Here is a 21667-nt window from a genome sequence, read left to right as displayed (position 1 = left end):
TTAAATCAGCCAACCCTGTTTAAAACATTTTTTGTATACTATTCTTATCCGCTGTATACTACAATACCAGTATAATGCAGAGATATATAGCAATTTGTCTTTATCAGTTATATATATTTTATACATTTTAGTTAATCAACCTACCAGTAGTGAAATATCCTCCAACAGCCTTTTTATTTGCAGTATTTAAATTGCAAAAACAGTGAGGAGTAATAAAATGTACTGTAAGATGTTTGGGGGCTTCACCCCTATAGTGTTTTAGTTGTATATGTAGGCAGAGCAAGAGAGAGAGAGAGAGAGAGAGAGAGAGAGAGAGAGAGAGAGAGAGAGAGAGAGAGAGAGAGAGAGAGAGAGAGAGAGAGAGAGAGAGAGAGAGAGAGAACACAGCAAGAACCAGTTTGGGTGCTCCTGTACACAACCGCTCCATTCATTGTAGTATACAAAAAAAATAAAAAATAAATAAAAAATGTAAATCTTTATTGCATCACAATACTGTGCAAGTTCCACTGTTTTAAGATGTGATGACATCAGAACATAAGGTAGTATGACAGAAGAAATTAATGAGCCATCTAGACAAAGCATAGTTTTTGAAGTTGGATAAATAAATAAAGAGACAACAGAATTGGAAAAGCAATACTTTTTATTATTATTATTTTACATATCACAGTGCATTATTCCATATACATCTCTGTGCAGATAAACTCCATGCCATAACTAATAATACCAAAGAAACAGGTAAATAGAACAGTGGAATTCTGGGAAACCGAACAATTCAAGGGGTCAACTAATACATCCCTCCATCTAACCAACCACTGAGCCAAATAAAAAAAAAAAATATCTGGGTTACTTTTGCATTTTGGGTAGGTACAGCATATTTAGAAGACATTGTATAAGCACCTGTTTTACACAGTGATATACGCAAAGTACAGTTTTGTGTACTCTTATGTATTGCCATTAAGCAACGCAAACCAAATGAACAACAGAAAAGAAACTACATTTACACAAGCCTATAGACTGCTTGTATATTTAGTTTGTAAACAGGACTGTTACTACACGTTTGCATGAGTATTTTATTACTATTTTATCTTAGTCTGTTTATTGTTGTTATACATTCTGTATCAATTCTTGATTTAACTCCTTTAATAGGTCTTGAATATACAAATATTAAAAGACCCATCTCTGTCAAAACATGTACTGAAAAAAATCAATTGGGAGGAAATCAAATGTAAATCGTGACCTTTATTCTTGTACAGTGAGCTTGAGAAAGAGTCAGACTCACATCACATCTCTGTATATAATACTGTAGCATGAAAAGCATTGCCTTCAACAAGTTGAAACACTGTAAACTTTGTGATTGAGGGGGATACAGATCAGCTCTCCAGGAACCAAATCCTCTGAAGGAGAAACATTCAGTAGTAAAAGCGATTTGACCGTGAGGTTTTTTTTTTTTTTTAATTATTATTGTTATTTTAAAAGTGCTTTTTCTTTTATATAATTCTCTTATTAATACAAAAAAAAGGTTAATTGCATATCTATTAATAAACATGAAGCCAACACCCTTTTCGTAATTAGGAAACAAAGTAGAATAGAAAGCGCTGCCTTTTAAATACAATGAATTGTGTGTGTATATATATAATATATATATATATATATATATATATATATATATATATATATATATATATATATATATATATATATATATATATGTATTTTTTCTTTTGCACTATCCATACTTATTGGCATAATGTACAGCAGCAGCCGCTCACCCTGCAAGGCAAGTAAAAGACAAACCAGGGAAGAAGTGGCATATTATCTCAACGCCAGGACTCCAATTATAAACAGTCCTATGAATTAACACTTTTTAAAGCTGTTACCTGTGGATGCTTAACCACAACTGCAGGCTAAAGAAAACCTGTCACAGTGTTTGTTGTTGCTTGTTTCGGCAGCTTGGAGGGCTTGGGAGCATGCGATACAGTTTCAAAATATATTGCAAAAGGAGGCTGATTTGGAATCATCGAAAAACGTGTTCAAGCAGATTGTTAGGCTGTGGTTTGCCTAGAGACACCTCTCCCACTGGCCGACCCACGCTAGAACCGCACCACCTTTCCGGTCATCCCAAAATGAGGAACTGCACAAAGGGTTCATGTCAAACAAGGGACCGGATGACCGACAGAGCGCTACTTCTGATGAATTCTCAAGGAGAAACACTGTTTGAACTTGGTTTTTGGTGGCATCGTAATTAAATAAAGTTCCTGGAAAGATTATTGGTAGACATCGCGTCATACTTTGAGAAACAATACTACAGTTACAGTGTTCATTACATATTCATATATACATCTTTTTTTTAATTTACAAACTTTTTGTGGTGGTGGTGGTGGGGAGGGCAGGGTGTGTGTGATGACTAAGCCTGATGATTTTAAATCTTATTTTTCTTAATTGTTTCCTTAAGGGCACCTTTAAAATGACCACACACATATATAACAAATTTCAAATAATAAAACAAACAAACAAAAAAATAAAACACACTAGTATAAGGCAGCCTTTGGCATTCAGTCCTTGCCTGAACCAGCTCAATGTATGTATCCTTTAATGTCAAGCTGTATCACTCGTCACAGAAAGGACATAGGCTGGATCTCTGTTCAATATATACACTCTCATCTGCTGTGCCACTGGACTATGTAACATGGAAAACCAGTCGTATCAAACGGGCTGACAGTTAAGATTAAAAACCAACTGTCGCAGCAAAGCCGTGATGATCCATCATTTTTTGCGCATTCACACACAAAAACAGAAGTAATTAAAAAGCCACAGGCATGTAAAATGGATGCAAACTTAGCACAAACAGGTATAAAAAATGTAGCTAGCTAGATAGATAGATAGATAGATAGATAGATAGATAGATAGATAGATAGATAGATAGATAGATGCACATCTCAGTAAGATACTCACAGATACAGAAACAGGTGACAGCAGGAAGAGAGAGGTACATCTGGCTCCCATAGTGCACAAATCACACTGGGTGATCAATACGACAACTCTGTTTCAGTGGCATTTACCTATATGTCCACAATACAGAGGTGCGTAGGCATTTTCCATTGGTTGCAGTATATGCAAGTGCAGCACAATTATTTTTGCTCAGCACAGCGACAGAGCCAGTAGCCCTGTCCTGTTTTAAATCTGTATATACAATTAGCTTTTTTTTTTTTTTTTTATTGAACATGTGTTAGAATTGTCATAGCAAGTTTTCAAAATTGCCACCACAGTTTGCATGAAATTACTCAGCTATAATTAACTATAACAGTAACAACTGGTAAAACAACTCAGTAATTCCAACTTCTGCTTTCTTCTCAGCTGTTCAAAGTTTCTCACAAGCAGTTCCATATTTATTTCTATAGGGAACTGAGCAACTTGATTAACATTTGTCCTGTGGAACCCCAGCTACTCTATTGAATAATCTTTTTGGTAGAAGTAAACAACCTAATTTGAAGCACAACTGTACATTTGATACCAATCCACCATGGGGTACGTATGATGTCACACACTTAAGACAGGACTGACCCCCAAGGCTATTTACTACAGAGAACAGTCGTTGTTTTACGATCATATATAAAAATTGTTTTTCAGTGAAAGGTTGGGACAAAACTGGAACCCAGACGATATCCAATCAGGTCATGGATTCAGCATAAGCACTCTCTGGAGCAAAGGTAGTTAAAGCAGTGAAGTCTGACACCACCTCAGTTATCATCTGAGTTTGCTCCGAGCATCAGGTGTCTGGTGTTTTGGCATTCCCATTGTGGGTACATTACAGCTCATGGTGTACGTAACATTCCTACATTTCTAAATCCAGCAAAGGAGAAATCCAAACCCAGGATGGGGGCAGACCCTCATAGGAAGTGGGCATGCATGTCAAAGGCCAACATCACTTTCATAGGCCAGCTTGCACAATCACACCAGCACTGGAATGATCTTCAATGGATAGAAAGGAGCCTTTTGGAAAGCATGTACACTCAGTGCACTGCTGAAAGCCAAGGTGTTGCAATGCAGTTCTGTCATCAGCAGTGCTGGTAGTGTGTGTTTGTGTTTGTTAGTGAAGCCTGTAGTTTTGTGTGGTGGGGCAGGGCAGAGCAGGGCAGGAGGGATCCCTGTCTATTTGCCCTGAGGCACCTGCAGCAGGATAGGCGTCTGTTCTATGACATGCACCAGCAGCCTGTCGATGTACTCCTCCAGGTCGCGCACCTTACCCGTCCACTTCTGCAGCTCCGCCCCTCGCTTGTCTAGCTCCGCCTCCCGCTCCAGCAGCAGTGCAATAAGCTCATCGTGGGTGAGGTGATAGTAGCGGGCGGCATGGTCTGGGGATGTCAGGGCCTGGGGACAGAAAAAGAGAAGGATACTCAATTCCACACAGTAGAAAACATATTGGGCCTCATGCACTAAACAGCGGTAAAAGAGCAGAATTACAGTGTGGCAGGGGGCAGCCACACTGCACGCGATCTATCCACTATTACTGCACCTCAACTCTCACTCTACACATTACATTTATTGGACCTTTTCCATAATTTTCTTTTGTATATTTGAAATCTATTTTAAGCATAGCCTACTTAACTATCATACGTACATGTTGACTATATAAATATATGAATATAGCCAAAAATCTTGCATATACACCTGCCTCGTAATCTTCATATATCCCAGACTGTCTGAGGATGTACGAGTACTTTGTAACACTGGAACTTGAGTCACTATTGAAACCATCTTTAAAAATGTAAAAAACTTTTGCTGGAAACAAGAGTAGTTTCAGATGGTCTGTGTTGGCTGCAAAAAACAGTAACAAGCAGAGAAAATAGATTTATTTATTTATTTATTTATTTATTTATTTATTTTTAAAAAACAACCTTGAAAGACATATTCAGCAACAGTTTCGAATTTTGTAAACCTTTAAAACTTATGTCGACACATTAATTACAATGACCGTGTAATTCCCATTGACTATTTTGCTTCCTCTAATTCCCAAATATTAAACACGGGAGAAACGTTAACTGCAAACCTGAAATGACAGTTTTGAAAAGGCTTTTGTGTTTTTCTTTATAGATACTGTGCATTTCTAGTTTTAAAGCCAGATACCGTCAAATTAGTAGTAAATTATATTATATATTTTATAAATTATATTTTATATGTTATTATATAACATCAGATATGCCACTGGAGCCTATCAGCCTAACAAAATTATTAATAGTAAAAAAACACAACACCACATAACATCTTATATGACTAAGCATAGACCTAGTGTTTCTCCCTCTGTTACATTGAGGCAGACACACAGTTGAAATCAATGTCATTCTTCACAAGCATTTTAATGATAGTCTGACTTACTACTTTTGTGTGGTATGCAGTAAATTCCTCTGAATTGGGATGAAAATAATGTACAAAACACAGTTGCCTTGATCATCAGTGTCCTTGTCGCATACAATGCAAACAGACTCAGAATTGTTCATTTTGCCATTGAAATATTCTTTGTGAAATGCAGACACTTTAGGGAGGTACTTTTGTCGGAGTGTATCACTGTTAAACACGGCTCCACAATTCGGGATGCAACATCCCCTTTTCGTAGCTCTGAACGTGACCTTGAAATGAATTTAGCTACTTTTTTTATTTTTGTCAGCTGTCTGCATTTTTTATGTTAATCATACACTGTAAACTAATACATCAACACTATCTAAACAACCATTTTAAACTTCCTGTCACTGACTATCATGTTACGTCACTGTACAGTGAGATTTAGTGTTTGTTACATGCACGTAAAACGCTCAGGGGTGCAAATCTGCCGCTATGGCAATAGATTCTAGCGCCAGGGTACCTCGCATAGCACCAATAAACATGTTTATTTATTTATTTATTTTTAAATTGTTTTTTATTCCTTAACAACCATAAATTATGATGATAGTTCCTCTTTGGGTAGGGACTAGTCACATGACCCACCCACACCCATCCACATACACAGAAGAGAAGGTTTGTGTCGTGTAGGAAAGTGGTAGCAAACACGTCGCAGCACTTTTACACAGCTATCAAATACATCTGTGTTCAGCAAGTCAACAAGTTATGTGGGATTGTAAAATAATGTTTCGTGTTTGCAAGCCTCCATGAAAGTTAAGCTTTGCTAGTTTATAAATATTTTGTTGAAATATATTAAAATTTGCATCTAACCAAAGAGTGAGTTAAAAAATACTCACACTTTGGTTAGATGCATATAATCACAGATATATGTTAAAACCAAATCAGTTGTTGCAGCCAATGTAAACCTAATCCATTAATACAATTCAATGTAGCTAAATTCACAAGCTATTTTTGCTTTTATGTCAAACGTCTGGGCTACTCAGGTCTGCCATCTAAGGTTTCTTAATATAGCACCCCAGTTAGGTTCCAAGATATATATATATATATAACCAATATAATATATATATATATATATATATATATATAAGATATAATATATATATCTATATATACACACACACAGCGTGTGTGCGCGCACACACAAACACAGCTTTATTGTTTTCAAATACCGTTCATCATTTTGTTAATTTAATTGGCAATTTAAAACAAGTAAAACTAAATTTTGATATTTAATAATAGATATAGATATAATAATAATAATAATAATAATAATAATAATAATAATAATAATAATAATAATAATAATAATAATAATAATAATAAATCTAACCACATCTAAAATACCCTCTTTTTCTATGAAAAAAGAAAACAATTAAATAATATTACAGGCTGCTATGAGTCTTGCAAAATATAAAAAATATGGATTTGATTAGATATGAGGTACATTTTGTTAAATATTTGCTGGAACACAAAATGCTTGATAATTTAGCCACGGTAGGCTCTCTGGTGCTAAACTTTATAAACAGTTTAGCACCAATTTTCTACATGATTTTCACCCGACGCTGTAGCTGTAACTGCAGCTGCAGCTGATCATGTCGGCATCTATACATGCATGAAAACAGATTAACCAACAGCAGTAGACTGGAATTGTAAGTGCTTTGAAATGAATTATATAAAATGATGAAGTCTAACAAACAAACTGAAACAAGTATTCATTAACATTTTAATATCATTAATGTTATTTACCATATCTTAACATTAGTATATGTAGGTGCATATGCTTACACGATGCACCTATAGACTACGGTTGCTACTGCAGCATTAATTTAATGTTCTGGGCCCTATACTTAAGCATCACCACCTAAGGCCCCACACAGCCTAAGGCCGGCCCTGACGACAGACCTGTGAGCTTTGAATTCAGATCACTATGGCATGCATATAAATACTAACGAGTAATTTATTTTGACATCAAAGCATGTCAGCAAACCAGACCATCACAGTCAAGCAGTAATGATACAAGCACTGCATAAAATGTAGTGGTTAAAGTCTGAAATCCACTAGGATTGATTATGCACTGCTAGCCTGTTTTCAGGACAGAGAAGTCGATAAAGGGCTCAAAACCATTCATAAACACATCCACTATCTTCTCAGTTGAATTGGGAATTAACATAAATTCCCAATTCCAATATCGATACCCTTTAATAAATTCCAATAGAACACTGATCAAAATTGCAATTAGCAGTATTCTATTAAAATGAGCTTATCACAGTGGCAACAAATTACTTCAAATTGAAATCACTGTTAATCAGTTAAATTAAAATGAGAACAGTTGAAGAAATTACAACAATTATTATGTTTCTAACATATCAATTCCAAACTTGAAAAACAAGAACTGACCCCAACCCTGGGAATAATATCTTGTTTCGAGGGCAGAGCAGTCACTAAGGGGCAGGAGCGCTGGAACTAGGGTTGCTGTAGCACCCCCTGGCTTTTCATGTCTTCCATCATATACAGGGTTACAGTTTTGTTCAATGGCTTTCAGCACCCCCACTTTAAAAATGATTCCAGTGCCACTGCTAAGGGGCTCAAAACCATCCACAAACACTTCTGCTATCTTGACCTTGAGCTCTGCTGTTGGTGGAAATGAATAGTTCAGATTTCAAACCGTTTTAGCCCTGTACAGTTACTTAGTTATTTATTTTTAGAACGGGGTCTCCCCCTCCGCCCATGTTTAGTATTTTTGTATTATGATGTAATTATTTAAATGACGGTGAAAGCGGTGTGTTTTGTTGTATCATTTATTTATTGTTTTTATGACGGCGAGAGACGTGTGTGTGTGTGTGTGTGTGTGTGTGTGTGTGTGTTTTGGCAGCTCGTCCTCTGCCAGTCTAATTAAAAAAAAACGTGTGCACAAGGTAGCCATCTCCCAAATTAATTAGGTGATTAATGGTCACCTGCATAAAAGCCTACAGCTCCAGCACTCATTGTGGGGTGTTCTAGAGGAGAGAATGGGAGAGCAGTTGTAAAACTAAAATAGAAATGAAACTGAAACTAAAGAGTAAAGAACAGTGAAGGCAACTGTCTAGCCTGACCTTAGGTCTGTTCTGGTTTGTGTTCATGACTTTTGTTTTTGTATACACCTTTTATTTCGCTCTGTGAGCAGTGTTTTGTTTTTTGTTCAAATATTTTATTTATTTATTTATTTTTGTGGTAGTTTTTTTTTTTTATTTCATGTGGAGTGAGGAAGAGGAGGATGGGAGGAAGAAGAAAAAGTTTCAAGAAGCAGCAGAGAAACCTGCTGCACCAACAGCAGCAGCCAAAACAGCAGAGCAAGAGGTGGTGGTCCCAAGTGCCAACTCAATTTAAAGCTCCAAACTGTGCAGCTGAACAGGAGCAGTGGAGAATGGAAGGGGCTCCTATGTGCGGCACCTGTGGTGAGTTTGGGCATGTCTGTGAGGACTGCCTTTACGGGAACCCCCAGCATGAGAAGGCCTGGAACCAGGGCCTGGTTGGGGATGCAGCAGAGTGGTTCTGGGGGAGAGACCAGACCTGGCCAACACCCAAAAGGGAGGAGCCCAAACAGTCACAGCTCGATCGTCCTGTGCCTGAGTGGGAGGAGCTTCCCAAGGGTCCGCTGCCGCCGTCTCCTCCCGAGGGTCTGCTGCCGCCGTTGCCTTCTGAAGGACCGATGCTGCCCTGCTGTGCATCGCCCGGGGATGCCTGCCTTGCACCGCCCAAGGACACCTGGCTTGCACCGCCCAAGGACGTCTGCCTTGCACTGCCTTGGGATGCACTGCCAGCCACAAAGAAAGGGGAGAAGGTCAGAAGACCAGCTGCCCCAGCCACATTTTCGCGGCAGGAGAAACAGTGGCCGGCGACCCGAAAGAGGGAGCTACTGGCAACAGAGAAGGGGGGGGGGGGGTCCGGACCACCCCCACAAGCAGCCAAGTGGCTGCTAGAACTTCCTTGGCCGGAGCAGCCGGCCTATTCGCTGTCCACCGGGACGCTATGGCTGTTTGGGTGGGAGGAGGTCCTCAGGCCATGGCCGCCATCATGGACACCTTGCTCCCCCACTTCCAGGACTGAGGGGGGAGGTGGCCATTGTGTATATGTGTGCTTCGCACAAGGAGGGTGATATGTAACAGGACAAGGAGCCCTGTACAGTTTAGTTATTTATTTTTAGAACAGGGTCTCCTCCTCCACTCGTGTTATTCAGTATTTTTGTATTATTATTTATTTATTGAAACTAAAAAGTAAGGAACAGTGAAGGCAACTGCCCAGCCTGACCTTAGGTCTGTTTTGGTTTGTGTTCATGACTTACTTTTTTATGTAAACCTTTTATTTCACTCTGTGAGCAGTGTTTTCATTTGTTCAAATATTGCATTTATTTTTGTGGTCTCCAAATAAACGGCGCACGACGCGTCACTTTGAACTGCAGTACCTTGTCTGTTGTTCTTCCTGCATCTGGCCTGACGTCACCACATGTCATCCTGTCACAGGGCTCATTTGCTGTTTAACATGCGCTCGGGGGAAGCTGAGAATGCAGCTGTCTGTGCAACCTGGTATAAAGAGCACTCGATCCACTGATGATGTCTGGTATATTTTATAAGCACAAACATCCTCACAGTTAACTATTTAAATGCATGAAGGAGAAGACATATCTGTTCCACAAGCTTGAATCTTAAGGTCGCCAACATCAAAACATATAGAACTTGAGGGATTTAGTTAGCAATAGCTAATGTAGCTCACTCTGCCTGGTGATGCCCGCACTAATTGGAAATCAGCCTGCTCAGGTCAGAAGCACTGTGTGTGCTTCTATTAGAATGATTTTCCTAACGCACCTCAGACTAATGACACAAAATCAATAGATTTCAGCGTACCCTCTTCTGGGGGCTCATCAGCTAGCACCATTGGGGGGAGGAGGATGACAACAACCAAGCCAGACTTGATTACCCCTTAGGTGTAAATGTACAGAGGAAACACACACTGTTCATTCTATACAGTGCATACCAGATATCATATTAGTGAAGAGCACCACCAATAAACCTTGGTGTTAAACCTTGATAGAGTTTAAACTACACAATGACAATAAAAACTGTAACTTTTGTTAACCTACTACTACTACATCTGTGGCTTCAACCATCCCTTGTTCCATGAAGAAAACTCACGAAAATCGCCATCAGGTTCAAAGGACCTAGTACAGTAGACAACAAGAGAGAGGGACATGTACAAATCTCATCACCAGAAGATGGAGGTTTATTGTTTAAGCTTGGCTTAAGTTAATGAAGATCAGTGAAGAGAAACTGGACAGACACGAGCAAAAAAGAAAAAAAAAAAAATTCATCCCAAACTTTGTCCAGCATATATGTAGGACTATACTCCTCAGGGCAAATCAGAAAACGTCGACTTAAATGCTCCAAAAAACATTAAACAGTGTAATATCTTGTGCGAGATCTTCATGTCTGACATCTGAAGTGCTGCCCTCCTTCGAGTGTGGATCCAAACTAAATTACATGTCTGACTCCATTAAAAGTGTGTTAGCACAACTGCTTGGTAATGAATGCTTAATTAAATATTGATTACTTGTATATGCTTGGCTAACACCTCAGGGAGTGCACATGATCCTAGTACCTTCCCAAAGAATTTGCACTGCAGTAAATACTGAGACTGCAATGCAGTCACCGGCACACACTAATGCTTTATGAATACACCTTAGCTTGTTGTGTTTGTAGCACACTGCACAACAGTTCATTTTAATGAGTAAATTACCTTAGGGACACATGGACATTTAACTAATTTATGTTTTGCTCCACTGGGTTACTTCCCTTGCCTGTATTAGTTGTAGCTTTATTGTTTATTTTTATTCTCATTGTCTTTTACATGAAAAATGTTTCTGGTCTGTAGGATTCCTTATAACCCCCCACCCCCATCCCCTATTTGCTGTTTGGTACAGATTAAGATCAGTACTATGAACAAATCGCTACTGTGAAGATGATCCAGTCCTAACTAGTTTGGATTAGAGAGAACCTACTGGCTTACACTCTACTTAAATTGGAGACAACTGGTTGTAATTGTATTGATGTATTTGTAATGTGTATAATATTTACACAGACCACATAAACTGCTTTCACTTGCATACATTATAGGTGTGCACCATAAAGAGTTCATCTACTTTATTTATTTTTATTACTTGCCACTCAGGTAGATATTTTGGAACGCACCATCTCAACAGCAAGAGGAGCGTTGAGAGTTGTTCAAATATGGCAGCATGAAAACAGCACTCTCTGTACCAGTTTAGGGTGCCCCTACATCCCTGGTGTACTGTACCTTGATCCCCTCTGCGTCATGCTGTCCCTGCAGGGTGCTGTGCACCGGCTGCACACTGGATTGCAGCTTCTCAAGCACGCTGACTGGAATAGAGCTGCCGCCCTGTCTCTTCTCATCATGGGAGTCCGAGGAGCTGAGAGGCTTCACCGGGTGAGGGCTGTAGAGGAGGTAAGCAGTCATCAGTTTGGTTACCATGGGAAGAGAAGAGAGAGAGAGAGAGAGAGAGAGAGAGAGAGAGAGAGAGAGAGAGAGAGAGAGAGAGAGAGAGAGAGAGAGAGAGAGAGACTTGACTCCTCCAAGCGGTTTGTGGTTTATCAGACCCCCGTTTTTTGCAAGGATCCTCGTGCAGTGAATTACTGGGTGCACTCTGCTTCAATTCTCACCACTGCACCAAGACAATCCACTGCAATGCAATAGCAGCAAAAATTTAAAAACATTTTTTTAAAAAAGAGCCAACACCTCCAACATCACAAACTTGCAAGCTGCTAACAAAAATATGTGTTCAGCAAGCAAGCAATGGAATAAGAAGATCACGTGTCATCTAACCACCAGCTGTCTTTTTTCCTTCTAAAATTAAGTCAATTTATCTACAGAACTAATTCTGAAAATGGGCGTACAGGCTGTGGAAAGCAGTATTGCCACTAGGGTGAATAAAGTCAAAGAAAATGTCATTGCTAACAGTGAAACACTTATACAATGACAACCGAATCAAATCAACAGTGGCACTTCAGCTAAAGCAGATAAATGAATAGAGGATATTATCGAGGAGAAGCAAAGTGCCAACCACACAGTGATAATAAACCAAGAAGAAACAAATTAGGAGATAATAAAGTTGAAATACAAAAAGAAAGAAGGCACTAAAACTAAGTCAACCAAAGACATCCCATTCCTGGAGTCAACACCACGAAACCTTGTGATGATGACCTGCACCCATAAATGACAAGTGCATACAACAATTTAATCAAAATCATATAACTTGCTCCCAAGGTAAAGCCTTCAACAGTTCATTCAATCAGGTGTTGGTACAAAATGTCCATGCAAAGTTCTATCTAATTCTGGAAAAGAAGTTCTAAATAAGACTAGTCGCCTGTTTCAGGGGAAGGCAAACTTGCCTCTTCCGAGTCCATTCCACTGCAAGTCCTTATTTATTTAATCAATCTTCAGCAGGAGCAATTAAACAGGAACAAACTACAGCAATGGAAGGGACCGGAAAAGCCAAGGTTGTCTATCCCTGCCTTAGTCCAGCAGTTCAACACCGAACCTTGACCCAGATCGAGAAATACTCAACCTGTAATAAAGAATGTCTTTCTATATTTCATCACTCTTGAATATGCGGTTCTTAAAATACAGTTAACATGTTGCTGTGAAACAGGTACAGATCCAACCACTGTACCCCTGTCAAAGTGCATGATATGGTATACAGGGCTAACCAACTCAACAATGACAACCCTACAATATTTCTCCCCTTTAAAATGAACAAAGAGTATGCATGCAGTTCTACTGTCCTGAGTTGCAAGTCACAATGTGATACTTTCCAAATACCTATTAGGAATGAGAGATACAAATGATGACTCTCCCCTGGTGGTAATTCAAGTTCAATGATAGTAGAACATTCCTAATCAACATGTTTGATCGTGAAAGAAGTTCACTAATTTAAAATCACCTTAGATCACTTTAAGAGCTTTTAACTGTCCACCTAATTAAGCTCTAAATGTTATTTGTCACTTTAAAACACCATATTTTGCATTTGTAATAATGAGAGATCATGGTAGCTCAGCTATAAAACCTGGCACAAGCTCTTCTTTGCTTTTAACTGCTGTACATCTAAATAAAGCTTTGTAGTTGTACCTCTTCTGTTCTCAAAGTGCGATTTGTTAAAAAATAATGAACTTCTCATTACTAAAATCAAGTTCCTCTCTGTCAATCAGATTAATAAATATTACAGTATATTACTTCTAACTCAATGTTCATCTCTCTTTCTACATGCACCTCCTGAAGGGACAGAAACTCTTCCCAAAAGGTCCATTCTACATGATCTGTTTGTGTTTGTCCGTAATACCAGTTATGACTCCTATTTATACCATAATGTAATTCCACTAGAACACTGTATGGCCGAATACCAATAGCAGGGTCTCTTTTAGTACATTTGTTGTTTGTACAAACACTTGTGTTCCTGTGCCATTTTGTTTAATGAAGTACACACACACACACACACACCCACCCCCTGGGTGAGCTGACGTTCGCCAGCTTGGCAGGAAGGTGTTGACTGGAAAACCTCAGAGAGCAAGACTGTCTGTGCTTTGGGCCTCACATTCTGTCAGGAAACTCGCATGGAAAATAATTATCATGGCAGGAAGTTATTGTCTGGTAATTGGGCAGGGCCATGCAACTCTCAGTCCAGCCAGGTGAAAAATGAGTGCTCTGTAACAAAGCCTTCTGGGAAACGGTTTGTGTGGTGTCTTCAGGGCCCCCCTGGAGCGATGTCCGCTGAGAAATTAAAGAGACCACAAATCTACCGAGAAATCAAGAGCATCACACACAAACTGGTGGGTAGAGCTGAGAGCTGGGAAGCAGCCTAGCCAACAGAGCCACAGTGGATAGCAGGGTAAGTGGTCCTCTAGATGCAAGAAAATATGTAAGTGTGACATGGGATGGTACCAAAAGACAGACAGATCTCATTTTATTCCCAGATTATGAAACTCGCTGTAACTTGTACTAACAAATGTCCTCACCACTTTCCATTATAATTGGATATTAAAAGCAACTGATAATAAGGGTTGGATGTGGATGTTAGTCTTCAAATGTGCAGACGTGCTTATCTTTGGGTTTTGGGTAGATTTGTTATTGCTATGAAAGACTTTTGAACATTATGTTTCAGTTTTACTTGTCATCATTATAGTTGGATCCCACAGTAGGCCAGGTTTGACTTCTCTGTTTGGGCTTGGTGCTGGTCCGATAGCTTATTATATTACATTAGTACAAAACTGAACTTTAAAAACACAAGTAAAGACTACTCGACTCTATCTAATACTTTGAAAAATGTATGAATCACTATGGATCCAAAACTGTGTTTAGACACCCATATTAGACCAGTTATAAAGGCCTAATTTTATAATTTGAAGAACACTGCAAAATTGGGACCCATTCTATCTGATAACAATACCGAGACGTTGGTTGGTTGTTTTTTCTTATTTGACTACTAGCTTACTGTAATGCTTTGTTTGCTGGCCTTCCCGATTCTAAACTGTGTCGACTACACTGGTTCACAAACTGCAACCCGAGTGCTGACTCACACTCGCCATGGACAACACATTACTCCAGTTCTAAAATGACTATATAGGTTCCCTGTTAAGTTCAGGATTGATTTTAAAATTCTCCTTATTCTTATAAGGCCATTCATATTTTCAGGGACTGTTGGTACCTTCTGCTCCTAGTCTTATCATCAAATGCTGGCCTTCTGGTTGGCCTTCAGGAGGGGCAAGAGCCTTCAGTAGTTATGCTCTGTCTTTGGAACTATTTCAAATCATATCAGGACTGCTGGGAGAGTTGAAGCTTTGAAATCAATTTTAAAAACCTATAGTTAGTTTATTTTTTAGCTAGATTCCTTTTTATTTGGCTTCGCATGAAGAGCGCTACATAAAAATAAGTTGTATTGTATATTGTACTACTCACCTCACATCACCAATACTCACTTAAAATCCAAGTTAGTGGCTGTTGGAATGATCCCTTCTTGATTGATGCTCCCATATTACCAACAGTTACAGGTCTTCTGAATGACTGAGTTGCCTGGACAGATACTGGTTGTTCTTTTTTAGGGTTTACTATGAATGTTTTTCAACATGTTTTTTTTTTTTTTTTTTAAGGCCCAGAAGAGCCACCATTAAATGTTGGATCATCTTTTAATCAGCCGCCTCTCCATTCCTATTTATTTAACCAGAAGTTTATGTTGGATTTTATTTAATGATTTGCCACAAGGTGCACATACCAAAGGCCACCCTAAATGGCTCAGCACTTCTTACTTTAGTAAATCCAATTTGTTCCCAACATATCTCAGTTTAACTACCAAATTAAGTTATTTTACTCTGTTATTAAATCGAATTTGGTTTTGTGAAGGCAGTTGCATAATTTAATTTTTACCTCCTAACAAACCCAGAAATTTAGTGACACTAAAAGAAACAAAAATTATTTGATGAATGTTTCGAGCCCTATCGAACACCCCTTCTTAATATTTCCCTTTTGTCTCACCTGCTTCCGTGACCCAACGGGGTGCTCTCAGCTGGCTGTGTCTCCTCGGGCAAAACCGTGAGTGGTGCAGGGCAGGAGGAGGAGGGGGCAGCGGCTGCTGCTACCTGGGCGATCACTGTTGGTGGCCTCACAGTTGAAGAGGACAGGATGGGGGAGGGGAGGTGGGTTAACCTGGAGTTAGTCGCAGCCACAAGGGAGGGGGTGGAAGCAGCCTGGGGACTGCTTTCATGCAGGAATGGCCTGAAGAACTGATCCCCTGGGAGGCTGGTTGAGCGCACGCACTGCGGTGCCACCCTCATGTGAAGGTCTTTGAAGTTCCCTTTCTGAGCGGAGGATATCGAAGAGGAGTAATGCTCAGAGGATTGGCATTGGGAAGCGGGTGTCTGCACAAAGGGGTTGCCACTGAGGGACATTAACTGTTTAAAGGGATTTTCAAAGGGAGAGCCAATACTGTGTCGTTTCGGCTGACCTTTATGCTGAGGCCTCCAAAACTCCTCAACCTTTAAGTCTACTACCATATCTTGAGATGCACTGGACGTGAGCCAACCAGAGGCAGAAGACGGGCTGGGAAGTGTTACTTCCTGTGCTTTGATTAGTGGCTTGTTAGGCATGGTTCCAAGTCCACTAAAGTGGATGAGAGGTGCTTCAATGCCAGGCTTTGGCTTCACTGGGTTTTCTGATGTTATGTCTGTAACAGTTTTTGCATTTTGTGTAATGCTTTGAAATTGATCTGATTGCTCAGTCTCATCCTTCTTCTGACAGGAATCAAGATTGATATGGGAGATCTTTCCTGGATTCACATTGGTCTGTCCCGCAAAGTCTGATTTTGTCTCTGTATTGGTGCTGTCCATCTCTGATCTACAAGGTTGTTTGGATTCACCTGGGTACATTGGTCTCATGTTGCCATCTGTGTCTGGAGTTAGGTCTAATCCTTCCAAAGAAAATGTTGACTTGCAAGTCTTGTATTGCTCTAATTCTTTTCCCTCGTTTGAGTTTACCATTCCATACCCAGGAGACTCCAGGTTTGAATTTGTAATAACTCCTGGTTTCAACCGAAACCTATCTGCACCCAGTATTTCACTGGACAGAACTTCATCAGCTCTGCTGCAAGAGTCTAAAAGAACCACAAATGAACATTTCTCTTCTTGCTTTTTAATCAAATCTTCTACCTCCACCGTCCCAGAATAGTTTTCTTTTTCCAGCCTGGAGACATTCTTCTTTACCACATTGCACTTGACTTCCTGTGAGCTTGGACTTGGTTCTGAAACATTTGGAAAAAGCTCAACAGCAACTCTTGGAGGTTCTGGTGGTGGTGCAACTGCAACCAGCGGCAAGTTATTTGCATTTCCAGTTTGCTGCTCACCACTATTAGCGCCATCACCTGGGTCAACATCTAATTTTTTGGACTCATATAAGGACTTTCCCTCTTTCGAAGCTGATGTAACTTCTACAGGTTTTTCACTATTAGCATGTTTGTCTAAGAGCAGATTGCCACTGTTTGTGATGGACCCATGAGTCAACAGTCCAGAGGCTTCAGCTGAACACTTCTCCACAGCCGCTGAAGGCACATAAGGAGGAAGATTCGGTTTCTCAGAAAGTGTCCTGTTACGAACGCTCACTGCTGGTCTGCCACCAAGAAAGTCTGAAGTGACTTCCTCTATCACAGCAAGCACTTTCTTGGAAGTCTCATGTCTGTCAGCCACCAGACTTGCAACTTTGACTTCTTGAGTCAAGACAAGTGAACTTCTAGCATTATTCTCTTGATCTCTTTCAGCAACAGATTTCTCCTTTTTGGCCGACTGTCCTCCATTACTGCTATCTATCTGAATTCCTGATGCATTAGTACATATTTCAGGAAGGGAGATATTTGAATTAGCATTAGTCTGCTGTGCATTAGTAAACACTTCCTGGGACAAGTGCATTTGCTTGCCATCGTTAGTTTCTGGTGGATTTGAACAAACACCAGAGAGCGAGCTTATTGGCTTGTTATCATTAGTTTCTGGTGCATTAGTAAAAATATGAGAAAATAATCCAAACGGTTTGTTAGCATGATGTGTATTAGTTAAAATCTCTGGGAATGAGCCAACTGGGTTACTAGCGTTAGATTCTGAACTATTACTACGAAATTCTGGAATCAACCCATCTGACTTGCTAGCCCTACTATATGTGTCACTTCCTGATATCCCAGCAAGTTGTTCCTGGTTAGAAGAAGCAGGACTCTTTGTTCCACTATCTGTCTTGCTTCCTGTGCTATCAAATCCTTTTTGGTTCGAGCCATTAAAATTCTTTTCATTAATATCTATGTCGCTCTCTGACACACTAACACTACTTTCTGGTTCTGATAAGCTCCTTGTGCCACTATCTGCTTCACTTCCCGATACCTCAGTGATTCCTACTTCATGGGTCGAGGCAGTGAGGTCTTTACAATTGCCTGGATCACTTCTAGGTGTTTCAATGGCTGTGTTCTGCATCTGTGAAAGCGACTGCTTCACAAACTTGTCTACATCTTCATTCATTCCCTGCCTAGCTTTGGACATGAATGTTACTGAACACATATCCACATATCTTGGGCTATTTTCATCTGGCAGAGAAGACTTAGTGGATTGACTCATTTCTGCCACTGTACACTCTTTATGTACAGCTTCTACGGTATCCACCAGAGCATCATTGCTTTTAAATACATCATTAGCGCTAGACCCTTCCTTGTTTTTCAATTCTTCATTTAAACTAACATTCGATTCTGTTAAAGAAACACTGTCCTTTTCTGGTGCTTTTAACACAGAGTTCTGTGATGGAGTCAGTAGACTCTTGTCTCTATCAACCTCTTTCCGAAGTTGCATGGCTGCAGCGTCTGTTTGGGAAAGCAAACTCGCTTCTTTCTCAACTGCAATCACCTGTGCCCTATCTAACCATCTTCCTCTGTTATCGTCCTTGACATTGGCCTTTACTGACCTGCGCAGAGGAATGGGTGGGGCACTGGAGTTGCTAGCTTGTGCAAAAGGCTGTTCCACTACACCATCTGCTTTCGATGTTTCAACAAGTTCCTGAGACTTGGAAGAATCTTCTTGAGGACCTCCTGTCGCCAGAGGTGAAAGAACCCCTGTCTCAGCCAAGTGGAGCGATCCCCCTGTTGATCTGGGTTTACTCTTACCTTTCTGCTCTGGTTTGAGCCTGCTGGCAGCGAAGGCATCAAATGAATCTTCCCAGTTCCCTGTGGTCTCACTTTTGGAAGGGACCGGCAAAGGACAGGGTGTCCTGACAGGTCTTGGTATCTGAATGCTGTCCCTCGGAACTGGCATTAGAACTGGTCCAGGGATAACAGCGTTACCGCTGGGCTTCTCCTCTGCAGGGCCAGGTTTTGGGAATGACTCATCGACAGGGGAACGGGGACCTTCAACCCAAGAGGAAGTAGCATGGGAAGGCTCAAGGGCGAAACTGGAGAGACAGTGAGTGGGTGGGGGAGATTTTAGCACCTGGTCAGCTAACAGCTCCTCAAAGAAAGGGTTACTCTGGATATTGGTGAAGAAGGGGTTGGTAGAGGACTGGCAGGGTGAGGTGACGAGTGCAGGAGTGAAGGGGTTAGCGTGAGGCGTGCTGCCCAGTGAAACAGGACCAACAGCGGAAGCAGGAGAGGACAAAACAGGGAAGGAAGGTGAGATGTGAGAGGGAGCATCTGAGCTGGTTTCTACCTTAGGAGACACGTCCAGGCTGTGGAGGGAAGGCACAAACAGTCCTCTTAGTTAGTGCTGTGCCACGGGGGAGCCCAGCAGGTTAGACATTCTCCAGCAATAAATAAGGACCACCATTATTTAATCATTTGTTCAGAAATAATGCCAGATTCCCAAGGTTTTTCAGTAGCCAAAATATAACTGACTTAAGTGTTACATTATAAGAGTTTAGGTTTCAAATGGATATTTCACGTGAAGACTTCCAGGCCACTGGAATATTTTTCAAAATACAATATAATTTTGTAAAATTCATGAAAATATCAAGGATTCCATGTCTAATAATTGAATACTCAGACTCATAGGATATTTTAAGACTATCCTAGCAATACTGTATAAAATATCTCCTGTGTAGAGGTACATAGCAGATAATTTGTCTTTGGATGTACTTTCAATAAACAGCAAACAATTATTTTGGCTACTGTGTAATTGATTCTGCCAAAACATTAATTTCCCTGAATTAAATTTTCTCTGGGTGAAACATGGACAAAAGACAAAAAAAAAACCTTATAACCTAGATATGGTGATACTTTGCTGTAGAAGGTCCCCCAATAACAAACACAAAAAATAGAACCTAAAAGTTTGTTTCCAGGCAACAATAAGTTATGCTGCAGCCATCTAAAGCAAGCAAAATAGATGGCTATGGCTCTTTTCAACTGTCATTTGAAAACATATGCATATTGGCCTACAAATAATTTGCAAGTAGAATAATTCCTGAAAACAAACTTTTGTAGTGTGTGTTGCTCATTAATTCATGTGCAGGTGCCGGCAAACCCAGTGTGTATCCCATTGAGCACAATGGCCAACTAAATGATAACTGACAGCTCTGAAAGTACTATAGCAGAGAATTTACTAAAAATAGAGTGGATACCCTCATATGATACTGCACAAACAATTCAAACCTCTGTATTAGAATGGACAAACCAGGGGGAAAAATCTGAGTCACAATCCAGCAAAATAAAGCTAAACACTGAACTACAAATATTAAAATGCTACAGTCCAGACACAATCATTAATTCATTATCCACCTAGAAGCTACCTTAAACCAAACTATTAAGCAGACCTCTTTATGGACTGATTCATAATAGCCTAAAATGCTTTTTGACTCCATTATTTCAGGATCAGCCATATCCAGTCAGAATAGGTCAGAATTTTGGTCAGCCAGCCTGGTACATAATTAGGAATTTAGGCTAGAAAATTAAGTATGTCTCAGTTCAAAATTTTAGAAAATGGGTTTGACTTATTATAGTAAATTCTCATTAAAACAAACTCTGACTAAAATAATTTCCTGACACTACAGATGTCTACAATGTCCCGGCCAGACAAACAAACTGCCCTAATTTGAATAGAGCTGAGTATAAAGTCTTGACAGTGTCTGCTAACCACTTGGACAGTCATTGCTTCCACAGGGCTTGACCACGGGACTGCCCCAGAGCAGACAGAAAATTGTTCAGACTGCCTCCAACTTGATAACCTGATAACATAATATGCCAGTGCCGAACTTGGCAGAGCATATGGAGCTGTCGCTCCCTGTCAGAGTGGAAAGGAGGTGGATGGAAGCCTCCAATTCCACTGACTGGTTAACAAGGAAAGCTGAGATAGTCTTCAGCAAGAAGGCAGAATTAGTAAAGAGCATGACGTTTGTCCAGGCCTCAGTAAAAAATAGAGAATGCCTGCATCCCACTCACCCACTTTGTGGAGGTGATAGCAAACAAGAAAGCTGCTTTAAATTATAGCAATTTCAGCTCAGCAGAATGCATGGGTTCAAATGGATGCTTCATGACTGCATTAAGCACCCCACCTCCTGCCGCCCAGTTCGTCACCCTGGGCAGAAGAATTGTCCGCAGTGAGAGGAGGTTCTTGTGCGCCCACAGCATTAGGTCGCAGGCCAAACAATGGAGACTGGGTGACCACAGGCCTTGATGTAGGCCACCACTGTTCTGCTGCCTGTGTGTATAAGCACGTCTCCCTTGAAC

General features: G+C 40.2%; 1 protein-coding gene across 3 annotated transcripts in view; it reads right to left on the bottom strand.

The window, feature by feature from the left end:
• Window positions 1-2426: 2426 nt before the first annotated feature.
• The window catches only part of LOC121294236 (rab11 family-interacting protein 5-like), a 56705-nt gene continuing 37464 nt past the window's right edge, over window positions 2427-21667 (bottom strand). The window contains exons 4-6 of one of the 3 annotated variants that reach the window (XM_041217817.1): window positions 15967-19674; window positions 11722-11878; window positions 2427-4368 (exon numbers count right to left, since the gene is read on the bottom strand). In XM_041217817.1, the coding sequence (XP_041073751.1) occupies window positions 4150-4368; window positions 11722-11878; window positions 15967-19674 (4084 nt within the window). In that variant the 3' untranslated portion in view covers window positions 2427-4149. The remainder of the gene's footprint in view (window positions 4369-11721; window positions 11879-15966; window positions 19675-21667) is intronic. The other 2 variants (XM_041217818.1, XM_041217821.1) reach the window with 2 other exon arrangements.

Source organism: Polyodon spathula, chromosome 2, assembly GCF_017654505.1.
Source record: "Polyodon spathula isolate WHYD16114869_AA chromosome 2, ASM1765450v1, whole genome shotgun sequence".
Taxonomy (NCBI): Eukaryota; Metazoa; Chordata; class Actinopteri; order Acipenseriformes; family Polyodontidae; genus Polyodon; species Polyodon spathula.
The sequence above is the reverse complement of the archived record's forward strand: the minus strand, read 5'-3'. Positions and strand labels throughout refer to the sequence as shown.